Below are 20,602 nucleotides of genomic sequence, written 5' to 3'. Positions count from 1 at the left end.
TGGAGCCCGGGGATCTCCTCTGCATACTTCCAAATCTTCTTCCTTCTCTCCATTCCCAGCCCTGCTTTAGTCTTCATTCGCATTACTCAGACTCAACTGTTCCATTTGCCTCTAGTATGATCCATCTATCCTTCTAGAGTGCAGACCAGTTTTTAAAACCAAAACTGTTGTCTCCTCTGACTCAAATCTCTTCAATGTCACTGCTTTATTTTGTAGATAAAAGTCAAACGGTTTTAGCCTGATGCATGAAGTGCCAGTTCCTGCTCCTGCCAGTCATTATCCTATTCCAAACCTGCCACACTAGGTAGTTTCGTTCTTCCACATGGACCTTTAACTGAGCCGTATTGAGCTGTTTGCCATTCTCCCCCCTCTGATTATTTCATTCCTGGAATTTCCTCCCCTCTTCCCAATGACAATCTGAATCGCCAACCTAAACCTAGATACTTCTAAGCTAGCCTTCGAAGCACAGCTTGCGCTTTATTTTTTATTCCTCTTTGGGGCTGGTCTGCATGCGCCTTCTCAATCACATGCAAACAGAGACAAGCATTCTTATCTTGCAACTTACCACTACTGATCTGTACCCCCAAAACACTATCTGTACTCCTCTAAACACTATTCAGCTCAGAGATACGCAGTCTGATCTGCAGAGCAGCATCATAAGGAACAATTTTTCAGACCCCACTGAAGACCTAACAAACTAAATTTCCAGGTTGGGGTCTAGTCCTCTGATTCTTCAGTGTGCTAGCAGTAAAGCAGCACTGCACTGGACTTCAAGTTCCCAACATCATACACTCCACCACATCTTATTGGTTTCTGACTCCCTGGATCAGCACCTCTGACTGCCTGGGATGAAGCAAACGATCAATAAAAGATCAATGAATGAATGAATGGTGAGTTAATCCTCTGAACGATTAAACCTTCTCTCTCTTCCGGGAAGCTAAATTGTGCAGGAAACACTATAAATATTCTTCAGTCCACCAAGCACCTACACATATTCTTAGAATTAGAATTTTCCTCTAAGAGTGAAAATCTATGACAAGTTTTAATTTTGAACTGGTTAAGGCTTAGTGTGTTGTTTCAACATTATAATAGGATACTAAATTAATGTGAAGTTAGAGTTGTTTAAGACAAACACAAAAACAAAAGTTAAAATTACATAGTATGCACAGAAAGTCTCTACATTTTCAAGTATTCTACAGTATAGCAGAAGGTGGTGCCCTCTGTTTCAAGCTTTGAAAGATTCTGTGAGCTCCCTTAAATAATCATTATCTTTAGGAAGGAAAATGAAAATTGGAAAGTCCCAAGACTACTACATATCAAAAATATTATCTCAGACCTTTTTAGTTTCTTACAACAGTCTTCATGCTACATGTTGTTCACATTTATTTCAGCCCTTTATATTAAAATTAATAAGGTCACTCCTGTGACTTTAAAATCAGTTTTCCAAGCATGATTTCACTCCTTTAAAATAACTGATGAAACAATTGATATAGAAGAGATAAACTTTTAAATTATAAAACTGTCCGCCAAGATAAATGGATAAATAAATGGTGGTACAATGGAATATCACTCAGCCTTAAAGAAGAATGAAATTAAGGCACTTGCAGGTAAATGAATGGAACTAGAGAATATCATGCTAAGTGAAATGTCAATCCCAAAAAACAAAAGCTGAATGTTTTCTTTGATAAGCAGATGCTGATTCATAGTGGAAGGGTGGGGAGGTGGGGAAGAATAAAGGAACTTTGGATTGTGCAGAGGGGAGGGGAGTGATGGGGTAGTGGGGATGGGAAGGACAGTAGAATGATGGACATTATTATCCTATATGCATGTACACTACTGGTATGACTCAGCATCATATACAGCCAAAGGAATGAGAAGTTATGCTCCATTTGTGTACAATGTGTCAAAATGCATTCTGTCATATATAACTAATGAGAATGAATTTTTTTTTAATGAAAAGAAAAACTGTCCACCAAAGTAATAGAAAGTACATCTTAACTTTGAGGCAATGTTCTGGACTGATGTCACACCAAGTGGAAAAGAACATCATCCTTATGGTAACTTCTAACACACCTGCTCTGCTCACTACAGCCTGAAGAGAAATTACGTAACTCAAGAGTAAACTAATATTTAACTACTGGCATATAACTATTTTGCTATGTCCTATACACAGACCAGTTTAAAGTACAGATTTGACAAAGTAAAGAGCAAGCTATTTTTAACCATTTTGAGGTTAGGTAGGGACTTTAGATGGCAGAGTATAGAACAGCATCTGCTAGTAAAATTCTTCCACTGGACATTTAAATAGAAAGGCAAATAGAAAAATTATTTTAAGATATTCAGAGTCTGCATAATTAGGAATTATATCCTCCACATCACACTCTACTCCCCAAAGAAGTTTAGAAAAGGTTGCCGAGGAGAGATGCCCACATTGGAAAAATGTACCCATTCTCCAGAGATCAATTTGTAGCTGCTGGTATCTTACACAGCTTGGCATACCATAAGTGGCAGTCTTCATCTCTTCACATCTACTTCCATCTTGCCTTCCTGGCAACTTCCTGGTTGAGAAACTTCACCAGGGCTAACGTTAGCTACAGAAATCAGGAACAGCTTAAACAGCAATAAGTAACTGAAGAGTAGACTCAATTTTTGAGAAAATTCTACAGTATTACTGTTTTTTGACTATAAAAGAGTGGTAGAGCAAGGGAAGTAGTTGTCAACAAACATAAATGACTCTGAAAAGAATGTTGAAATGTGTGCATTAGAAACTCAAAAAGCATGCCCATCTTCTATGGAAGTACCTCAAAGGCACTCAACACCTTGCTCTAACAGATTTTTCAGAACCACCACCCTGAGTTCTATACCATTTAGTTCTTCAGAAACACTTTCCATCTTTCCTGTTTTCTCCCAAGTGTTAAGTCAATGATTTTTCCAGGCAAGCCAGACTGTCAACTGGGAAGAAAGTGTAATTTCAGTGACTTGTTGATCTTGAGCTCCAACAATGGAGGAGGATCATTCCCAACTGTCTTGGGATAATGAAAACAAACATATGGATTAAGCTTAAACAGCAACAGAAAAGAGATAATGGCTAAGACTTTCCTGGATTAAAGATCTTTACAATTCATGTTGTAACTGCGATTAAGCTGATGTGAATGGGGAATTACCTTCTTCTTTGGAATAATTCCAAAAATCTTTTGAACAAGTATGCTGTAGAAACTAAAACCCAAGATGATGAAGAGGTTAACTATACACATAGGGGTTTCACAATAAAGTCTAGCAGAAAAGCAACAGAAAGCTACAGAGAAAAACAATATACATGTATATAATTATAAATGAATACATGGGTATGTTACGTGTATAAATATATATATATACATATGATATGGAGAAACAGAATGGAAAATTGAGTACATAACTGTATTCAAATTTCTTGTATGTCACTTTATCTTTTTTATTACTAGACTAACCTATTTCACACTGAGAGAAGCAGCCGTACTGGTCACATCAGAAGCCAGATGCCATTCAGTACAATACCCCGTTAGTACAGGGAGATCCAGACATTTGATCAAGTATAGCTTCAGAATGCTAGCCAACCACAAATTCCATAACAGGAATATAAATGCATCCATTCACTCCCTCTCATTAACTTAACAGTTAGGCTTTGAATAATGCAATTGATTAACATATCCATTGTTCTCCTATGCTTTTGCCTCAAATTTTTACTTCTTTAGGGATCAAAGATATCTGAATACTTAGCAAACGAATGCCCCTATAAAATCATCTCTGTAAAATGTAGTAGCACCAAAAGTGCCAGAATGAATTTTTTACTATTTCAAGGGATTGACAAAAATGCTGAGAAAACAAATCTATGAACCAGTTTTATTTTATTTGCATTTAACATGAGTATACACATTCATGTGTCTAACAAGATCTGCACTGTTACATTAAAAATACAGTACAATAACATTCAACATGAGGTACTTCATATTTATATATTTTTCCTTCATAAATAATGCTGTAAGCTGCTAAAGTCAAGCACACTGATGCATAAGTTGCTACAGTGTCTTGAGTTAGCTGAGCTTATTAAACACCTTAAAAAAAAAGACAGTTCAGTGCAATAATTATGTAGAAATTAGACCATTTACTTAAATACTATTTTAAGATATACTTAAAGAATGTTACATTAGAACTGCTAGCCTAGTTACCCTTTATCCCCAGTATGAACAATGACAAAGACTGCCAGATACATTGGGAAAAGCATCTACAGCGTACTCTGTTTAATAAAGTTGTGTTTATACACTAGAGTTGCCTGCCTTGTCAGAACAATGGTTTCTAATTTTAAAAGCTACAAAATTCAAAATCACCAAAGAAAACAAAGCAAGCACATTAGCTTTCATTCCATTTTGTTGAAAATGCGGAAAGGAGACTTGGTTTAAAATATGTAATTTTTTATTCTAAATACAATTTTTAAATTTTACCCACAAGCCAATCAGATGGTGAAAGTATGTGTGTGTGTGTGTGTGTGTGTGTTTCTCTGTCTTTTAAGTAACAGAAAATTAAGTTCTTCTACACCCAGTGTACAGGATCTCCTGTGGCTTTCGGCCAGCCGTTTCCTAGCTGTGGAGAAGACAACTCAAGCAACAGCAGTGCTGACTGTGAGCAGAAGGAATGGCACCACTCTAAGGCTGACCATCACACTCACCTCTTCAACTACGAAATTAGTGCTGAGTAACATTTCTTCTCCTCTGGCTTCACATCAAGTGCCTTCTAATCAGCCCTACCATTTTGCATGGTAGCTATGAGTTACTGAAATGTTTAACCATACTTTAAGAACAGAATCCTTTGCACAAGTATTTTTAATTGAAAATTTATCTTTATTTCATTAATACTTTGCCAAAACTACAACCTACCATCTCCATAATAAGAAATAACTTAGATAATTCTAGAAAGCTGTCCTGGGAGTATTCATCTATAGTCACCGGTAATAGCTTTCAGTCATCTATGCTAACAGACGTAGGTAAATGGCAAAAGTGATTAAAACATTTCCCATAATCCAGTGTTCTCCTCCATCAAGGGACACTCGCCAAAGGCGACAGGCCCACATCTACGGGGGAAAAAGCATCCCAGAAGCACAGTGAATAAGTAAGGGCAGTCACTCATTGGGCCTGGCCGGGACCAGCAGGGGGACCATTGTGTCCCACCTCTCACTAGCCAGGCAGGGAGGAGGCAATTCCTGAGTCGGCAATCGCACTTGCATGTGCACATGGGCTCACAGGTGCACACACACCCCAGGACTAACCCCTGACTCCAGACAAGCCAGTTTCAGGCTTGCAGAGCAGGAGAAGGAGGCGGCCAAGGGACCACACTCTAGGTGGCGGAGAAGCCATCTCAGGATCACACTGAGCAGAAAAGCTGCCCAAAAACACATGGATTCTTCAGCTGGCAGTGATCACACTGGGCACTGCCAGGGTCACAGGCACTAAACCAACAAAAGCCATCACTGAAGGAGAATTTTTTAATGAGTTTTTCCCTCCTTTGCTTACATTAGCCATGGACAAATAAGAAAGCCAGATGTGATGCTGATGCAGTGGATTTAGGTATAACAAAGTGTGTGTTACTCCAACCAATTTTTTAAAACCCTGCAGGCATATATTGGCACTTTAAGATGGCCAGAGGCCAGATTCTAGCAGTCCAAAAAGAGGACAGAACTATAATCAACAAATAAGATAGCATATGGTCAAAGATTAGATAACGTATATTTCAGGTTAAAAAAACAACGAATAAAAGTTTTTTATGACATTAACATGTAGTGCTACAAAACCAGTTGTTACTTCATTCCTCTAAAGAAGTGTTTGGTCCTCTTTTAATGGGGAGAAAGGGAACAGGAATTCTATACAGTACAACTCATAAAAACAAGCAAACAGTGGTAACTCAAAGCTATGTGGCAAGAAAAGAGTGGCTTTTTCAAACTGTATTTCAAAATGCATTATTAATTAAAGTACTTGTAGTATGGAATTTTTTAGGTTCTCTTTTAAAATCTTTAGTGTAAATTAGCAGGTCTGCAGTTTTTTTCTATCGACAACAAAATTTTGTAATTTCATTACTTCTAAGAGAAGTAATGTTCATATTGTGTTACCTTGTGTTCTTAAAAGAATGTCTCCTTTTAGCAGAAGTCTTTGTGTATAAAACACCACTCAATTCCTTACTTTCTTATTTTACACTGCCATTTTGAGTTAATGTGCAATAATCTTAAGAGTTTAGGATAAAACAAAAGCAAAACCAGAAGGAACAAATTTAAAAGGAAAAATGTAAGAGCCAAACATGACTACTGTCTACATTCTAAATTATTACTTATTATAAAGTAAAACTTCTCTTAAAATTGTACACTGAGGTTTATCTGGTTTTCTTTTTTTGGGGGGGTGGGGCTCTGTTTAAAAATAACTCTTGATGTTATTATTTTAGACTATTTCCATTCATCAAATAAAATCCAAAAGGAAATTTGAGGTGATCCAAAGTTTTCTTTAGAGAGATGAAATTGGGAGGTCGGCGGGACATCTGAGAGAGCATCATCTCCCCAAGTGTACAGACGCAACTCTGAAAACCACAAAGCCTTAGTAAGAACTTGGCCCTTTTAAGCATATAGTTAAAAGCGGAATGCTGCATTTTAGCCTGTACATTAATTAAAAGGGTGAAAGAAATTAGAAACTGCCTACCGCTTCATTCATTACAAATTACCTGCACTGATCACATATCTGCAGATGAGCTAAGCATCAAGCAAGGAAGGGCCAGATGTGCACCTTGAGCTCACACTGCTTGGGGAATTGAAGCTTCAAGCATAGAATATAAGTTCAGGGATCTGCCCTCCTTGTACCCCAGTGCCATTGGTGCTATCTGAGGAGCACTGAAACTGGACAGTCACTTTGCCACACTGAACTTCCGTCATGCCTTCTTGTCCAAAGTAGCTGAGTTCATTGCCATCCAGTATCACACTGGCTGTATAGAAGGTGTCTGGCTCTATCTGCACTGGATACTCAAACCACACAGGGAAGGTATTGCTGGATCCATCTGAGAAGTACTTGCTCAAGTTCTGCCCCAGGACAACACCCTGCCGCTTGAGTTCAATCTTGGCACTGTATTCTGCAGAACCACAGCTGGAGCCATACAGCCCAAAGCCCGCAATGAACACTCTTTTATCAACAGCAAACTGGATGCTGTCACAGCGACCCCGATAGCGCCACTGGTTGCTCCGATAGGCACATGACTGGAAACGGTGACAGCGCTGGGGAACCAGGCCCTTACGGGCTTTACTCACAAACTGCAACTCTGGCTTTTTGGCTGCAGTGTACCAGAGGAAGATGTCGTTGGTCTCATTGAGAGTTAATACTCCGGACTGTGCAGCACCATTTGCAAAGTCATCAAGGGCCATTGTGGGTATGCGGATCAAGTAAAGTGCCTTTCCTAGGACCTTACGTTTATTTTCAATGCTCAAGGCTAGATCTTGTCGCTGGCATTCTACTTCAGCCCAGTTGAGAGCTGCCTCAAAAACCACGATTTCTTTGGCATTCAGAGTTTCCCTGCGGAGGATACTTTCTAGTGTCTGGAAGTCGATATCGCAGAATCCCTCAGACTTGAGAGCTAACTCAGCCTGGGCATCGATCACCTCCCAGCAACGCTGGGTCAGGTCAGGCTCCTCAAACAGACAGCTCTGGGAGAGGAGCACACAGGCATTCTTGGCGCTCAGGCTTGTCTCCAGGAAATTAACACAGGCTCTGGCAAGGTGAGGGACAATGTACTTTTTGGCAGCATACAGTGTGGCCAGCACTGTGTCAGCAGCCAAATCAATTTCATCACAATAAATGTATCTGAAAGAAAGCATACAACATATAAATGGAATTTTTACAAAATGAGCACGCTCCACAAGAAAAGAAGCAACTACTTCCACCTTTGTTCCAAGAACATCATCTTATGTGACAGTTCTTATAAACATGCTTAAAGAAACATCTAAATTATATTCATAAATTATGATTATCTCAGTAGTAAGTTTGTATAATGAAAGGCATTAACTTAGTCTTACCATTCTGGCCCATGTTTCATTAAGTTACATTTAGTGTCTTCTCAAAAAAACTAGAAGATACTGTAAGTATTCAAAAATTGACTCAACTCAAAAAAGAAATAGCAAAATTGCATTACATGTGTTATGTTTAAATAAAAACAAAATGCCTTTACTACTATAATTTCAGCAGGAACTGAACCTTGACACTTTTGAATTTTTCCTAAAGATAATAAAACCTGATACTAAGTATTTTTCAAGTAGATCCAAGTTCAACAAATTATCAAATATGGACTTCACCCAACAGACTCTGTACCAGTTTATTTTTTTAATTAAAAACTTCTAAATTCCCCCTTCACATAATATGTTCTTTTCACCTTCAGAATTAAAGAATACATTTTTTTCCATATGTACTAATTAAAAGACAAAATGGGAAAACTTAAATGTGCAGTTTCTATGTCAGTAAACCACTCCTATCTCAGGAGATGAAACACTTCCTGGTGTTTTGGAGGATGGTGGTAGTCTCTCAAAATGGTATGTGAAGGCAGAAATTGTCTGCTTTTAGTAGACTGTTAAGGTTGACATAAGAGTGAGAACTACACAAGTGATAAATACTAATAACATTTAACTTCATAATTTTTCTTGCTAAAGTACTTTATCTAAAGTTTTCCTGTACTTATTCTATTTCATCTTAATAAAAAAACACATAACTCAAAAAAGTATCAATAGCTTCTGTGACAAAATACAGAAATTCAAGCATGCAAAGAGAAAAATGTCCACAATCACAAATGAAACCTGCCCTTTTCCTCCTCAGAAGCCTTTCTATCTCTGATAGGCTAAGCCAGATGCCACTGTTAAGCCTCTTGACAATAAACCTGCAGCTCAGTTCTGCTTTGACCAAGAGCCAGGATCTTGGGGAGGATTATGGAACATGGTGAGGAGTTTGTAGCTCTTACCTTGGAATTGTCAAGGGCACAGTCAATCCCTTTTCTTGACAATCCCTTCTCCAGGAATACTGGCTTCTCATCCACAATGTACCAGGGAGGAAACCTGGTCACCAGTATCACAACCATGGCATGGCAGCTAAAGGCATCCTACAGCATTTCTGATTCCTACCACTTTATGTGGACTGACTGCATGTACAACTTTAAAACACTGTATTAATATATGGTGTAGGCAATACATCTGTGAGAAAAGACACTCGATCAATGTTGAATCAAATGAGTTAGGTGAGATATAACTCTTGGCCATCTTGTTTGTTTCCTAATTATGCATATGTCTAGAACGACTCAACAATGTACTTGACTGCAGTGAAGCCCAAAATGCTGAACTAGTTAGTACTGCATTCTGCTCAGCAACAGAAAACATTGTCAAAGACACTAAGCTGACTTCCTATGATGCATGGTGGGTGAGGGGATCCTTGCAGGTAAAACTGGTTTCTGTATACACATCTCTAAAAGATGACAAAGATGAAAAATGGTAGATGAGTTTAGGTTTTGGTACTTCATATGCTTTCTTGCCTTTTATTTCCCTGTCTCCTACTGTGAAGGTCCTAGTCAGCAGCAATTAGATTTCAAAATCATAATATGATAAAAGATTAAATACTTTTAAGTTCTAGAACTATAATTTTTCAGCAGGCAGTAATAATACATAGCAACATTTTAAACTATTTATGGTAGCACTGTCCAACTTGTTGACCTACTGAATAATTTTTGTCAGTAATTTTATTTATTTCAGTGAAATGAAATCCCTAGAGCAGCAGATGACCTTGAACTCAATCTTAGCATTCTAGAAATGAATGCAGATTAAGAGAAAGCATATAAATAATATTTAGAATAACAACTAAAATTTAATCACCGAGTATACTATCACATTGTCTAGCATTGGTACGTGGTAGAGAAGATGATTCCAGTATCTGTTTGGCATATACTGGAATCTATAAAAGACCCTCTAGATATAAAGCTAATTTTAGTAAGTACATTACATATACTTTTGTATTTCTAGATTACCAATTGAAATTTTTCTGTATATATCCACATGAAATTATAGGAAACTATTTATAACTTTCAAAAATTTCTCCTCCACATCAAATGCAAATGCTTCTTATCCTGGAGAAAGTGTCCGATTTTACATAAGAGTAAGTGTAACACGTGTGCAAAAAGATTGGATTAAGTCAACAGACAGTGAGTTCTGCATTTGTTGTTAGGAGATAACTTAGAAAACTTAGAAATCTTCCAACTCACTCATAATGTTTAAATAAGGTATATAATTTCTGGAATTGTGAAATAAAAATATATTTCTTTGAAGACTTCTTCACACACACTGATTTCAGAGAGAACATGTGCTATTAAACAATGCCTACACCTGAAAGTTATTCTTCTTTAATTACAAGTCATTAAGAACCAAATTGCTATACATGCCACTTGCCCCCACATCCTGTGCCAAGGTATGGATACATGCGTGCATCAATCCACATTCTTTCCAATTGAAGATGAATAGCAGTTTTCTCCAAAAACATGTACAAGGTAAGCAGCACCCTCTTTCTTCATCAGAGTCTCCTTTTTTGTAATGCAGAACTTACATTTAACTTTGAAGCCAGCAGCGTACAAATATAGCATAAACAAACTCTTTCCAAACATAGGAATAATGCTTACTTCAGCATGGCGAGAAAAGCAGCAGGTTCGACATCTGGTATACGAATTTCATCTTTGTCCTCAGCAAGTTCTCCGTAAAACATCGCGTGGAACACAGAGCTCCCAACAGCTAAGACATACTGTGGAGAAAGGGAAATCTTATTTCATGCACTAAATTGAAAGCATTTTCAGCAAATCAATCCAGAAAAAAAACTCTAAGCAATCAGGTTTAGTGGGTATAGAGTACCTAAACCTGTTCCTTTGAAAAAGTCAAGATACAGGGTATTTTGGCAGGGAAGCATAAGATGTTCACATAAAATAGTCTCTATGCTAATTATCACAGCGCTTTGAGAGATTAATGCACAGGTCCCCTCATTGCAAAATAAATACAATAAAAGCTTATCTCACTGATTTCTAGGAAAGGGGTCAACACATGGCTTTCCTAACCTGTCACAACAACTTCCCAGGGCTGGAGAGTTAAGAGGGTATGTTTTTGTCAGAGATACAAAGCAGTACAGTAGAAAACAATGAAAAAATTAAGCGCGGCCAAAGCCCTTTGGAGAGGGTATGCTTTCTCTGTAACTGGGTGAAACATGCACTGCCTGCCATCGGCAAGCTGCCCACACCAAGTTCCAGGCTGACTGAGAGGGTCCCTTTTTGTAAATCTCAGGACAAAACCAGTAATGCAGCTGTTGCTTACTTTGTGTCCTGGCAACCGCTGAGTCCCACCTGGTGGCCCAACCACAAAATGTACATCTGCCATCAAATCATTATTGAACATCACCGCATTTCTATAAACAGAGGCAATTCATTAATTCACAGCAGCCGGCATTCTTAATCCCCTTCCCCAACATGCAAACCCCACAAAAAAGAATCACAAGCTAAGCAATAGTTTAGTAACTTCAAGGCAAAATAAAAAATAAAGGTCCTAACTGAATAACTGTTTGTAGTCATTGCAAACACACAGGAAGTACCAAAAGTTTAAAAAAGAAAGTTATACGAACTTTTCACAAGGCTAAGGAGAAATTAAAGGTTTCTGTTTTTCATGGCCTATAGAATATAACCCTGTCACTTAAATGTTACAGCTTGCAAAAACATTTTTATCTAAGAGGAAAACAGCTGTACTGTTTTGGAAAAGATACAAGGCAGTTTTCCATTACCAATAAAGCTTCTGGGAAAAAAGGAAACACGGATTTGTGTTAAAATACATTACAGGTTATTCAAAGCAGAAACTTCAACACAGGAAAACTTTTAAAGTAAATGTGCTGGCCCAGCCCTTACCTTTCTCTAATGGTGGGGTAGAGACCTTGCCAGTTGGGTGCCGGGATCAGGTTGTTGTTGCTGAGATTCTGCTGGTGGTACTGCTGGACAGTGGTGCTGCTGGAGTTGGCTGGTTTTTTCCGGGGAAATATATCAGCAGCCATCTTCTTCTTCTTTTTAGTCTTCAAGGTAATTATTTCATAACAAACTGGGGGCAACTTGCTGCTGCTGCTGCTAGAGCCGCTGCTGTTATTTGCTTTCTTTGAGCTTTTCTTGGACCTGTTCTTTACCGTCTCTGGAAGCATCAAGAAGAAGGTGAGACATTTCATGTTCTTTTCCTTGTCATCTACCATGAGTACAGTATGTTTCTCTTTACAGCTAGATATCCCAAACTGGTTCAAACATCAAGGAAAAGAGGCTGGCTGGAGCCAAGATGTTAAGAAACCAACAAGCTGATATTTTGCTTCTTTTCTCAGCCAGGCAAGGTGACCTTTTCACTATGTTGAACAGAAACTGGCTTTAAGTTTTATCCAGTACTGGGTCTGTTAAATACATCCCCATCATGATTCCTGTTTCTCTTACTTGCTCATAAAAACAATCGTTTCCTAGATCACCTGAAAACGCTACACTGAGCAAAGACGACAGGCACAGAGCTGTAGCACTTGTTTTCTGAATTAGGTTAGCAAGATGTGCTGGAGCCGAGCGAGTCTGTTCAGCCGGCTGAAGTTGTGTGGTGAATGGATCGGAGGAGAGTAGGTATTACAGCCCTGCAGATGGAGTCAGACAGCCAGTGCTCCGAGCCAATAGCTGAAGTCACCAATCATGATTGGACCAAGCAAAACAGTGACACCTATTGTAACGTGCATAGTTCTGATATTAAAGGAACAGCAGTTGTATTCTCTGCCTACTGTATATTTAAATAAGACAAACAATGTATGAAATATATTTGAACACAGGAAGGGAGGAGTTTATGCCCACAGATTTTTTAGTAGACTATACATTTTTATTTTCACAGCTAAACAAGCAGAGTCAATTAACAAAGCATAGAACAGATAGCTATTCTAGATTTCTGGTAAAAATCTTTTTTCCAGCAGCATTTAGTTTCAAATATTTTAGATAAAGTCCTCTAGTCCGTAAGTTAAAAAGGATTAACAATATCAAAACCATATCAAACATATTTATTGCATCTGAAAGAGGAAGGAAGTAGTTTTCCCTTCTTTTTCAGTGTCTTTGAATGCAAGTTATATTCTAGTACAAAAGAAGAGAACTAAGACCACATATTTAGTTTACCTTTCAATGTTCTCTAGCTCCTATATAATGGTCTTTAACAAGAGTCCCAGGTCACAAAATATTGTTAATTAAGATAAAATTATCTACCAGTAGGCTGAGCTGCACCAAAGCATAAGACAAATTCTAGATGTAAAAATAACATTCAAATGAGACAAATCTGGTAATCAGTGTTTAAAGACTGTAATTCACTAAAAATATGTCAGATGGTGCCCTGTTCTGGATCTCAAAATTCCAACTTAACTGTTATGTCTACATTTAGTCTTGTTATAATTTTGAAGAATATAATCTACAATTTCTAACACAAAACCAATAATAAGGCTATTTAAGATGATAAATGTCTTATGCTACCTAGTTAAAATGCAAACAGGTTCTCTCTGCTTTGGATCAGAATATAAGCTACAGTATGGTTTTCAGAAATATAAATCCTCCAACAATTTCTAGTAAAAAACAAAAACCAAAACACCTGTGTAGACTCTACATATGCATATTTATTTGTAAAGAGGGACTAATGAAGAGATTTCATCTCCCTATTTGGATTACTCTCACTTATGGGAGGTGCAGCAGCCATTTGCCACCCCCCAATCTAATGCACCCTTCTAGACCACAGTCCTGCTTCTTGCACAATTTTTATGTAAGTAATGACTCCCTAACAAAGTGAGAGTTTAGCAAATGAGAGCTATTAGTGTTAGTATTAGAATTAATAATCTAATAAAGATAATACACCAAAATAGTCTTTAAAAGCCCAGAATACTAAATCACTAAGTTGAACTAAACAATATCCTCCTTTCTGTCATTACTATTATTCTTAAAATGATTTGCAAAGCCACTGCAGAACATAACTGTGTAAGAGAGCCACAGTCTTTAGCACGAGGTTACCCATCCCAATTTTGGATGGACCCCGAGTGCTGCTAATTTATTGTGATTTGCAGCAATTATTGTATTATCAACCACAGGGCTAACCATATCATACATCTATACACTTACAAATGACCTTCAAACACATTTTAATGAACGAAGATAGAGGGATCTAGAAAGGAGTTTAAAAAGCACCTGGAAAAAGACATGAAGAAACAAGTAGGCTCCTGTTTGAGCTACCTACTCAGAATATGGTTAAAAACCAAAGGATTTTGATTCTTCCTTGCTACTGAACTTTTGGATCACATCACTCCTCAGCAAGGCCCCACCCTGGACAGGCTCTTCTGACTGGAACTCATCTCATACACATTTCTCCTTAGGTCAGAAGTAACCAGAATGGAAAGGGAAACCAGGCACTTTGAGGAGACATCGTTAACGGGGCAGCTGAATGAGACAAAACAGAAAAACATACAAGAACAACATAGAAGGCTCTGTAATTTTTATTCCCTTTGCATATAACTCAATATTTACCATAGAGCCTCCAAAAAAAACATGATTTTTTTGCAACAATAACTGGAAGAAAAAGAGTACATGCAAATACTTTGAGAAAGAAAATTAAATAACATTTTAGAAAATAATCTTTCTGAAATTAAAAATTCTAGTTATGTAGAATATTAAATTTTGTAGAAAAGGTTGAAAATGCCAGTTAAAATGAAGTAGTGCTAAGTCTGAATCACCTAAAAAAGGGCTGCAAAGAGGGGTGTTATCAGTTTTCACTCAGGTGAATGTATGGACGGATGAGCACAACTGTTTAAAATCAAGACAACGGAAAAATTATCTGATAGCTATCTTTTCTTGCCACAGTAATAAGTCAGGTAATACAGGTTCTTGCTACGAAAAGTGTAGTCCCAGGATCTGCAGCAGCATCGCCCAGGATCCTTTACTGAATGAAACCCAGAATCTCAGTCAGATTCTACATCAGAATCTGCATTTTAACAAGACCCTTCACATTTATAAGTGGTATGGCATTCAAGTTTGAGGAAAAAACCTCATAGAGAAACTAAAGGACATTATAGTGTCTTCCCAAAGATCCCATACCAACACATGCTGCCACACTTTACATTTCAATTCTCAAGTTAATGAACAAACAATTCAAACCATTTTAACTTGGTTTGGACATAAAACTAAGCCCTTAAAATCTTGTTCTAATATTCTTCTGGTTAAATTTCAACATTTTAGGATTTGGGGGTGCAGACAGCCAACTGTCCCAGGATATCTGTTAATCCTATGGAAAAGAAGTTTAAGATCAGATTATTTTAGAGAATAATGAGAGAAATAATTTTAGTGGGAAAACAAAGGCCTCGAAAATGCCAAATGTGAAGCAGATGAACTATCTTTTAAAAATAATCTACTTCACAATTCTATTTTAAAAAATTAGCAATGAAGCAGGGTAAAATTAGTAACAAAGTAATGTGGTTCAATCCTGGTTGGGCCACTTGAAGTAACACAGGGACAGCGGGACTTGAACAAATCATTCAGCTTTTAAGGGCCTCAGTGTCCACAGTTATAAAATGAAGAGGTTCATCTATAACAGAAAAGTGTTTCTCATCTACTAAATGAGTTTCTCCAACTTTGTGCTCAATCCACAGTAAGTACTGCATCCTATATTCTGACAGTATTAACACAAACATATAGATTCATACAAATCAAAAGAATTTACAAAACAAAATTTACTCTGATATTTTCTACTTTATTTTTTATTTTTGTTTTAATGTTGATCTTGACCCGTTCAATTGTTCTCATCAAACCACAGTTTAATAAACATTGGTCTAGAGTATTTTGAGGGGAACCATCAGAGTTACCATCCAGCATATTTTTCTATCAAGAATTTGGACCAGGGAACACCAGATGGAAAGGGGAGGCTCCACTGACAATGGGGTGTCCATGAAACCCTTCAACCTGCATGCAAAATTGACAGAGTGCATTTGTTTTTCTGGAAAGAGTAATGATAGCTTTCATCTACCCTTTTGAGCAATGCATGACACCTAAAACAATAAAATCTCATGAAAAATCTAGTACTGATTTAAATATATACGATTTTATGACTTCTCCCTTCATTAAATATAAACAGTTAAAAATTCCATCTATTCAGTCTATAACCCAAACCTATCACCTACTGGGTTGAAGGACAATAAAGGATAATAAATAGCCTTGCATTAGATGTTGTGTATACAATAGGAAAGATTAGGAAACAAGTTCAAAAGTTGTTAGTTAATAATAGTGAGTTTCAGTTGAGTTTATAACTACTAACAAAGTTGAATGACAATGATTGATTTCATTCAAATTCTCAATAATAATAAAACTACCAACAAGATTTTAAGCTTCCAAAGAAGGCTTATCAGTCATTGTACTTTAGTATAATTTTACATACACAGATCTGGAACATGAATAAGATTTGGAATTAAAAGGAACTCTAGAAATCACGTAATACAGCTCTTGGCTCACAGATAATGCAAGTGGCTATCAGAAGTTTGAAAGGGATGGTGAAAAGTCCACAGTCAAGTAATGGGGTAATGCCTGGGCTAGAAGGCAGATATACTTGCCATGTTCTGTTTAATCCACTCACTCTGATTTTCACTCACAGTAATTACGCCACATCCTTACATAATGTACTGTTTGTATTTCTAATCTACTGTATAAGAAAAATACATGTGCAAAGTTTACAGAGATGATATCATGAACATGCACAGACCACAGTCCTCCAAGGGCACCCTACAGGAAAGAATGCTGAAGACACTTTCTGGAAAGAAGCAGAAGAACTGTTAACAGGAAGGAAGAGCCAGGAGGAAGCTAGTCAACAACAGAAGAGCCTCTCCATATTAAATGAAAGTTAGAAAACCAATCATTCATGGTTAACAGCAAGTGCTACATCCACAACTCACAATACTGGCAACTCTTGTTTAACATGCTCTAACTCTAGACTCTGTCTGGACTTGTACATGGTTTACTACAAGACACCTAAAAAGCAACAACAGTGAGGTTAACTGAGGTTTAAAAAGAGTAAGTAAGACTAAAAGAAACTATCACTTCCAAAAACAATTTATTGATTTATTGCACATAACAAACTGATAAATCATGATGGAATAGTATTTTGTTTTTCTTTATTTTTCCTTTTAATACTAAGCAAAATTTAGTTATACGTGTGATCTGGAAGGTAAAAAGATGAGTGACAAAATATTGGCAGTTCCTAAAGATAGCAGCAGCTGCTGGAAAATAAACTATGTGCTTTCTAAATTTGGAAATAAATATGGAATCAAGCATTGGCAACATGTATAGTGAAAAAAGCAAGAGCCAAATGACCTTAAGGCTGGTAACTTAGGATCTGTGAGCCTCATCTGCCAAATAGTTAATTATATCCAGCTCACCCCTCTCATGTTTACTGTGAAAGAAAAATTAAATGTTTGTGAAAGCACTTTGATAAAGGTGGAAAACACTACAAAGGTAATCTCTATTAGTAGCAACTGTATCCAAGCAGGAAATTTTATTTGTGATGCAAACCACAAAAACACAAAAACCCCAAATAAATCTGGCTCCCCATCCTTGTACTTTTCCAAACTGCACAGCTCCAGACATCTCTCTCCAAGCCTGCTCTTGCCCCACCTGTAGATCACATGGGTCCTGAGTGGCTATGAATCTTGCTCTGATTTTGTAAATGAGGGTCAATAATCAAGATGCATGTTGTATGTTTTGTTCAGGTCCACACCCAATGTCTGAATCCTGCAGGGTTTTTTTGGGTTTTTTTTTTTTTTTTTTTGCAGTGCTGGGGATCGAACCCAGGGCCTTATGCTTGCAAAGCAAGCACTCTACCAACTGTGCTATCTCCCCCACCCCTGCAGCATCATTTTTAAAGCTGGACTTGGAACCTGCATTCCAGGCCAGTTGCCCACCGTAGACTTCAAACCTCAATGAGACCTCCTGTTAGCTGATGCCCTGGTGTACCTACTTTCTGACAGAGCCTGAAGCTGCAAGTGGTCTCTCTAGTCCTCTACAATGTTTATGCTAGCAACTCAATTTGACCTCTCTCAATGATGAGCCAGTACAAACTCTAATACCAAGAGTGATAACTAATACAAGCCATTGAGTGAGGCATACCCAGAGCTAGTGTCTAGAAGGATGAGACTCATGGTCAGTTTTATCAATTCATCTCCTTTTCACTGCACAGACCTTCAGTTAATCCTGAAGTGTACTTTAAATTTAGGAGGAAAATGCCTAAAGTTAGAATGCCACAATTCTCAGGAGGCAGGAACAATGACTCTTTTTAAAATTCTATATGGCATTTAACATGATATTTCATGATTACAGCTCTTAAACATACTGTGTCTCAGGGTGCACCTTGTTTGGAATACTAAACAACTCATCTAAATTCCAAATTATTCTCTTTTATATGTTAAGTGCAATGATCTTGAAAAGGAATATATAAAATTTATCATGAGATACTCTAAAGATAGCTACTTAAAAAATATGACTATAAATTCTTTTGTAGAGTTTAAGATACTTTGATTAAAAAAAAGTAGTCAACTGGAAATTTTTCAATACTGTAGGTGATCCCATATATTTCCTCAGCTATGTGATTTCTATTCTGATTCTAGGTTTCAAGAATTAAACAATCTATATAATATTTGGCTGAAATAATGATTTATTTAATGCTTCCTTTATATTGAATATTATGATTTTGACCTTTACACAACTAAAACACCATGTGTAAATACATGTACCATATTTTATTGATTATAAACTTCCCCAGAAACATACATAATTTTAGCATCTCTGAAATTAGGTTATATCTTATAATTGATGGCATCAACTGAATATAACTATTAGGATTCTTTTCCTTAGTGTACATAAAACAATGGCATGTCTTACAACTAATGGCACTTTACTGTCAGTGAAATAAGGAAAGATTTATGTAATTCAAAAGAAAGAAAGAAGGTTGGTTAATTATTCCCTTAACCAAGCAAAACAGAATTCTGGCTGAACTAGATTAGAATAATTGAGCTTTCATCAAGTAGTCATTTGATAAAATATATAATCACAATTCTCAACTGAGACTGCTACTATGACAACCATTGATATGGGAGAATATCAAGATGGAAATCTCAAAATGAGAACTTCCATTGCCAGGACTGGTGAGAATTCCAGCATTAATATAATCCATTTCTAATACTTTCCCATAGCACACAATTATACATGTATACAAAACTGATTCAAAGTCTGTAACTTTCTGGGCAATACTTGCTAAAGATGTTTATCAATCTAAGATTAACTTACCACAACTTCATATATAGCCATAAACCTAGAGCTAAATGAGTCCTTAAAAGATACTGCTTACTTTCAAACAAATAGAACCTAAAAATGTTAGTTTAAAAGGGAGAAACATTATTAAATTATATTGGATCCCATTACGTACACATATCTGACTCTGTTAGGTACGTGAACAGTTTAACTAAAGAAATGTCCAGGGCTCAGGAATTCTCTTCTGAAAAGCTCTAACGGGGGATATTCTGTACCAACAGGACTTAAATACTATTAGAAATAGCTGGAACAGAACAACCTCACCCAACCATTCTGTGGCTTTTTCCAGGGCATTTGCTTTAGATGACAGAGGAAGAAAATCATGTTTTTTTGGTCAAAACAAGATAGTTTCAAAGACAATGTTTACTTTGGCTGGTGATTTTTTTTTTTATGATATTAGGAAGATAATCACCAAGAACATCTCCACAATCATATCATCAAAATCCAAAGCCCCTCTGACTTAAGAATGTCTTACTCCACTTGGGAAAGCTGTCCCTTTCCATTGAGCACATGGAATGGAATAAAGAATCCAGCAATCCCCAAACCAAATATTCTGCATCAGTCCTGATTATCAATGAAATTGCAAATGTCACAGTTCAATTTTTCCAATATTCACAAATCCTAGGGAAAACCTTTACAAGAAATCGAAGATTGAAAATTCAAGTTACCTAAATATATATTGTTAAGTCACTTAAGGATGTTTAGAAATAAAATATTTCTTCCATCCTTCTACTTACCCCCACTCCGCCAAACACCTGAATGAAACAAATAATCTTAGATTTTAAATTGTTTTGAGAAAAGGTAAGGCCAGACAATTTTGCAAGACATTTTTTTTAATTTTAGCAATACCTCATAGAAAAGACCCATTACAATTTTGTATTTTGATAAGGGTCTCATTTAATTTGTACTTAATGAAACATCATCCTTCATTTCTATAATATATGTGATTAAAATGAAATATAGTAATTAAAGGAAAACAACACAAGATCTAAAACTAAGAGGTCTGCCATGCTGAGTGAGGTATAAAAAATTCTACTGTAGGGGAAAAAAAGCTGTGAAATTAGAAACTATTTTTACTTTCAACTTCCAACATAACTTCTCTCAGGTAGATACAACAGATGAAATCACAGTCACATATATTACTAAAATGAGTAAAACTATT

At 36.8% G+C, this 20,602-nt stretch overlaps 1 protein-coding gene across 6 annotated transcripts in view; it reads right to left on the bottom strand.

Moving 5' to 3' along the window:
- Positions 1-3,867: 3,867 nt before the first annotated feature.
- Positions 3,868-20,602, bottom strand: part of Btbd3 (BTB domain containing 3) — a 41,125-nt gene continuing 24,390 nt past the window's right edge. For 3 of the 6 annotated variants that reach the window (XM_047538559.1, XM_047538557.1, XM_047538562.1), the window contains exons 2-5: positions 11,965-12,238; positions 11,384-11,474; positions 10,705-10,823; positions 3,868-7,862 (exon numbers count right to left, since the gene is read on the bottom strand). In XM_047538559.1, coding sequence (XP_047394515.1) covers positions 6,830-7,862; positions 10,705-10,823; positions 11,384-11,474; positions 11,965-12,107 — 1,386 coding nt within the window. In that variant the 5' untranslated portion in view covers positions 12,108-12,238 and the 3' untranslated portion in view covers positions 3,868-6,829. Of the gene's footprint in view, positions 7,863-10,704; positions 10,824-11,383; positions 11,475-11,964; positions 14,533-20,602 lie in introns of those variants that run through there. The other 3 variants (XM_047538561.1, XM_047538558.1, XM_047538563.1) reach the window with 3 other exon arrangements.

Source organism: Sciurus carolinensis, chromosome 2 (assembly GCF_902686445.1).
Source record: "Sciurus carolinensis chromosome 2, mSciCar1.2, whole genome shotgun sequence".
NCBI lineage: Eukaryota > Metazoa > Chordata > Mammalia > Rodentia > Sciuridae > Sciurus > Sciurus carolinensis.
Note: the sequence above shows the minus strand (reverse complement) of the source record. Positions and strands in the feature narration are given on the sequence as shown.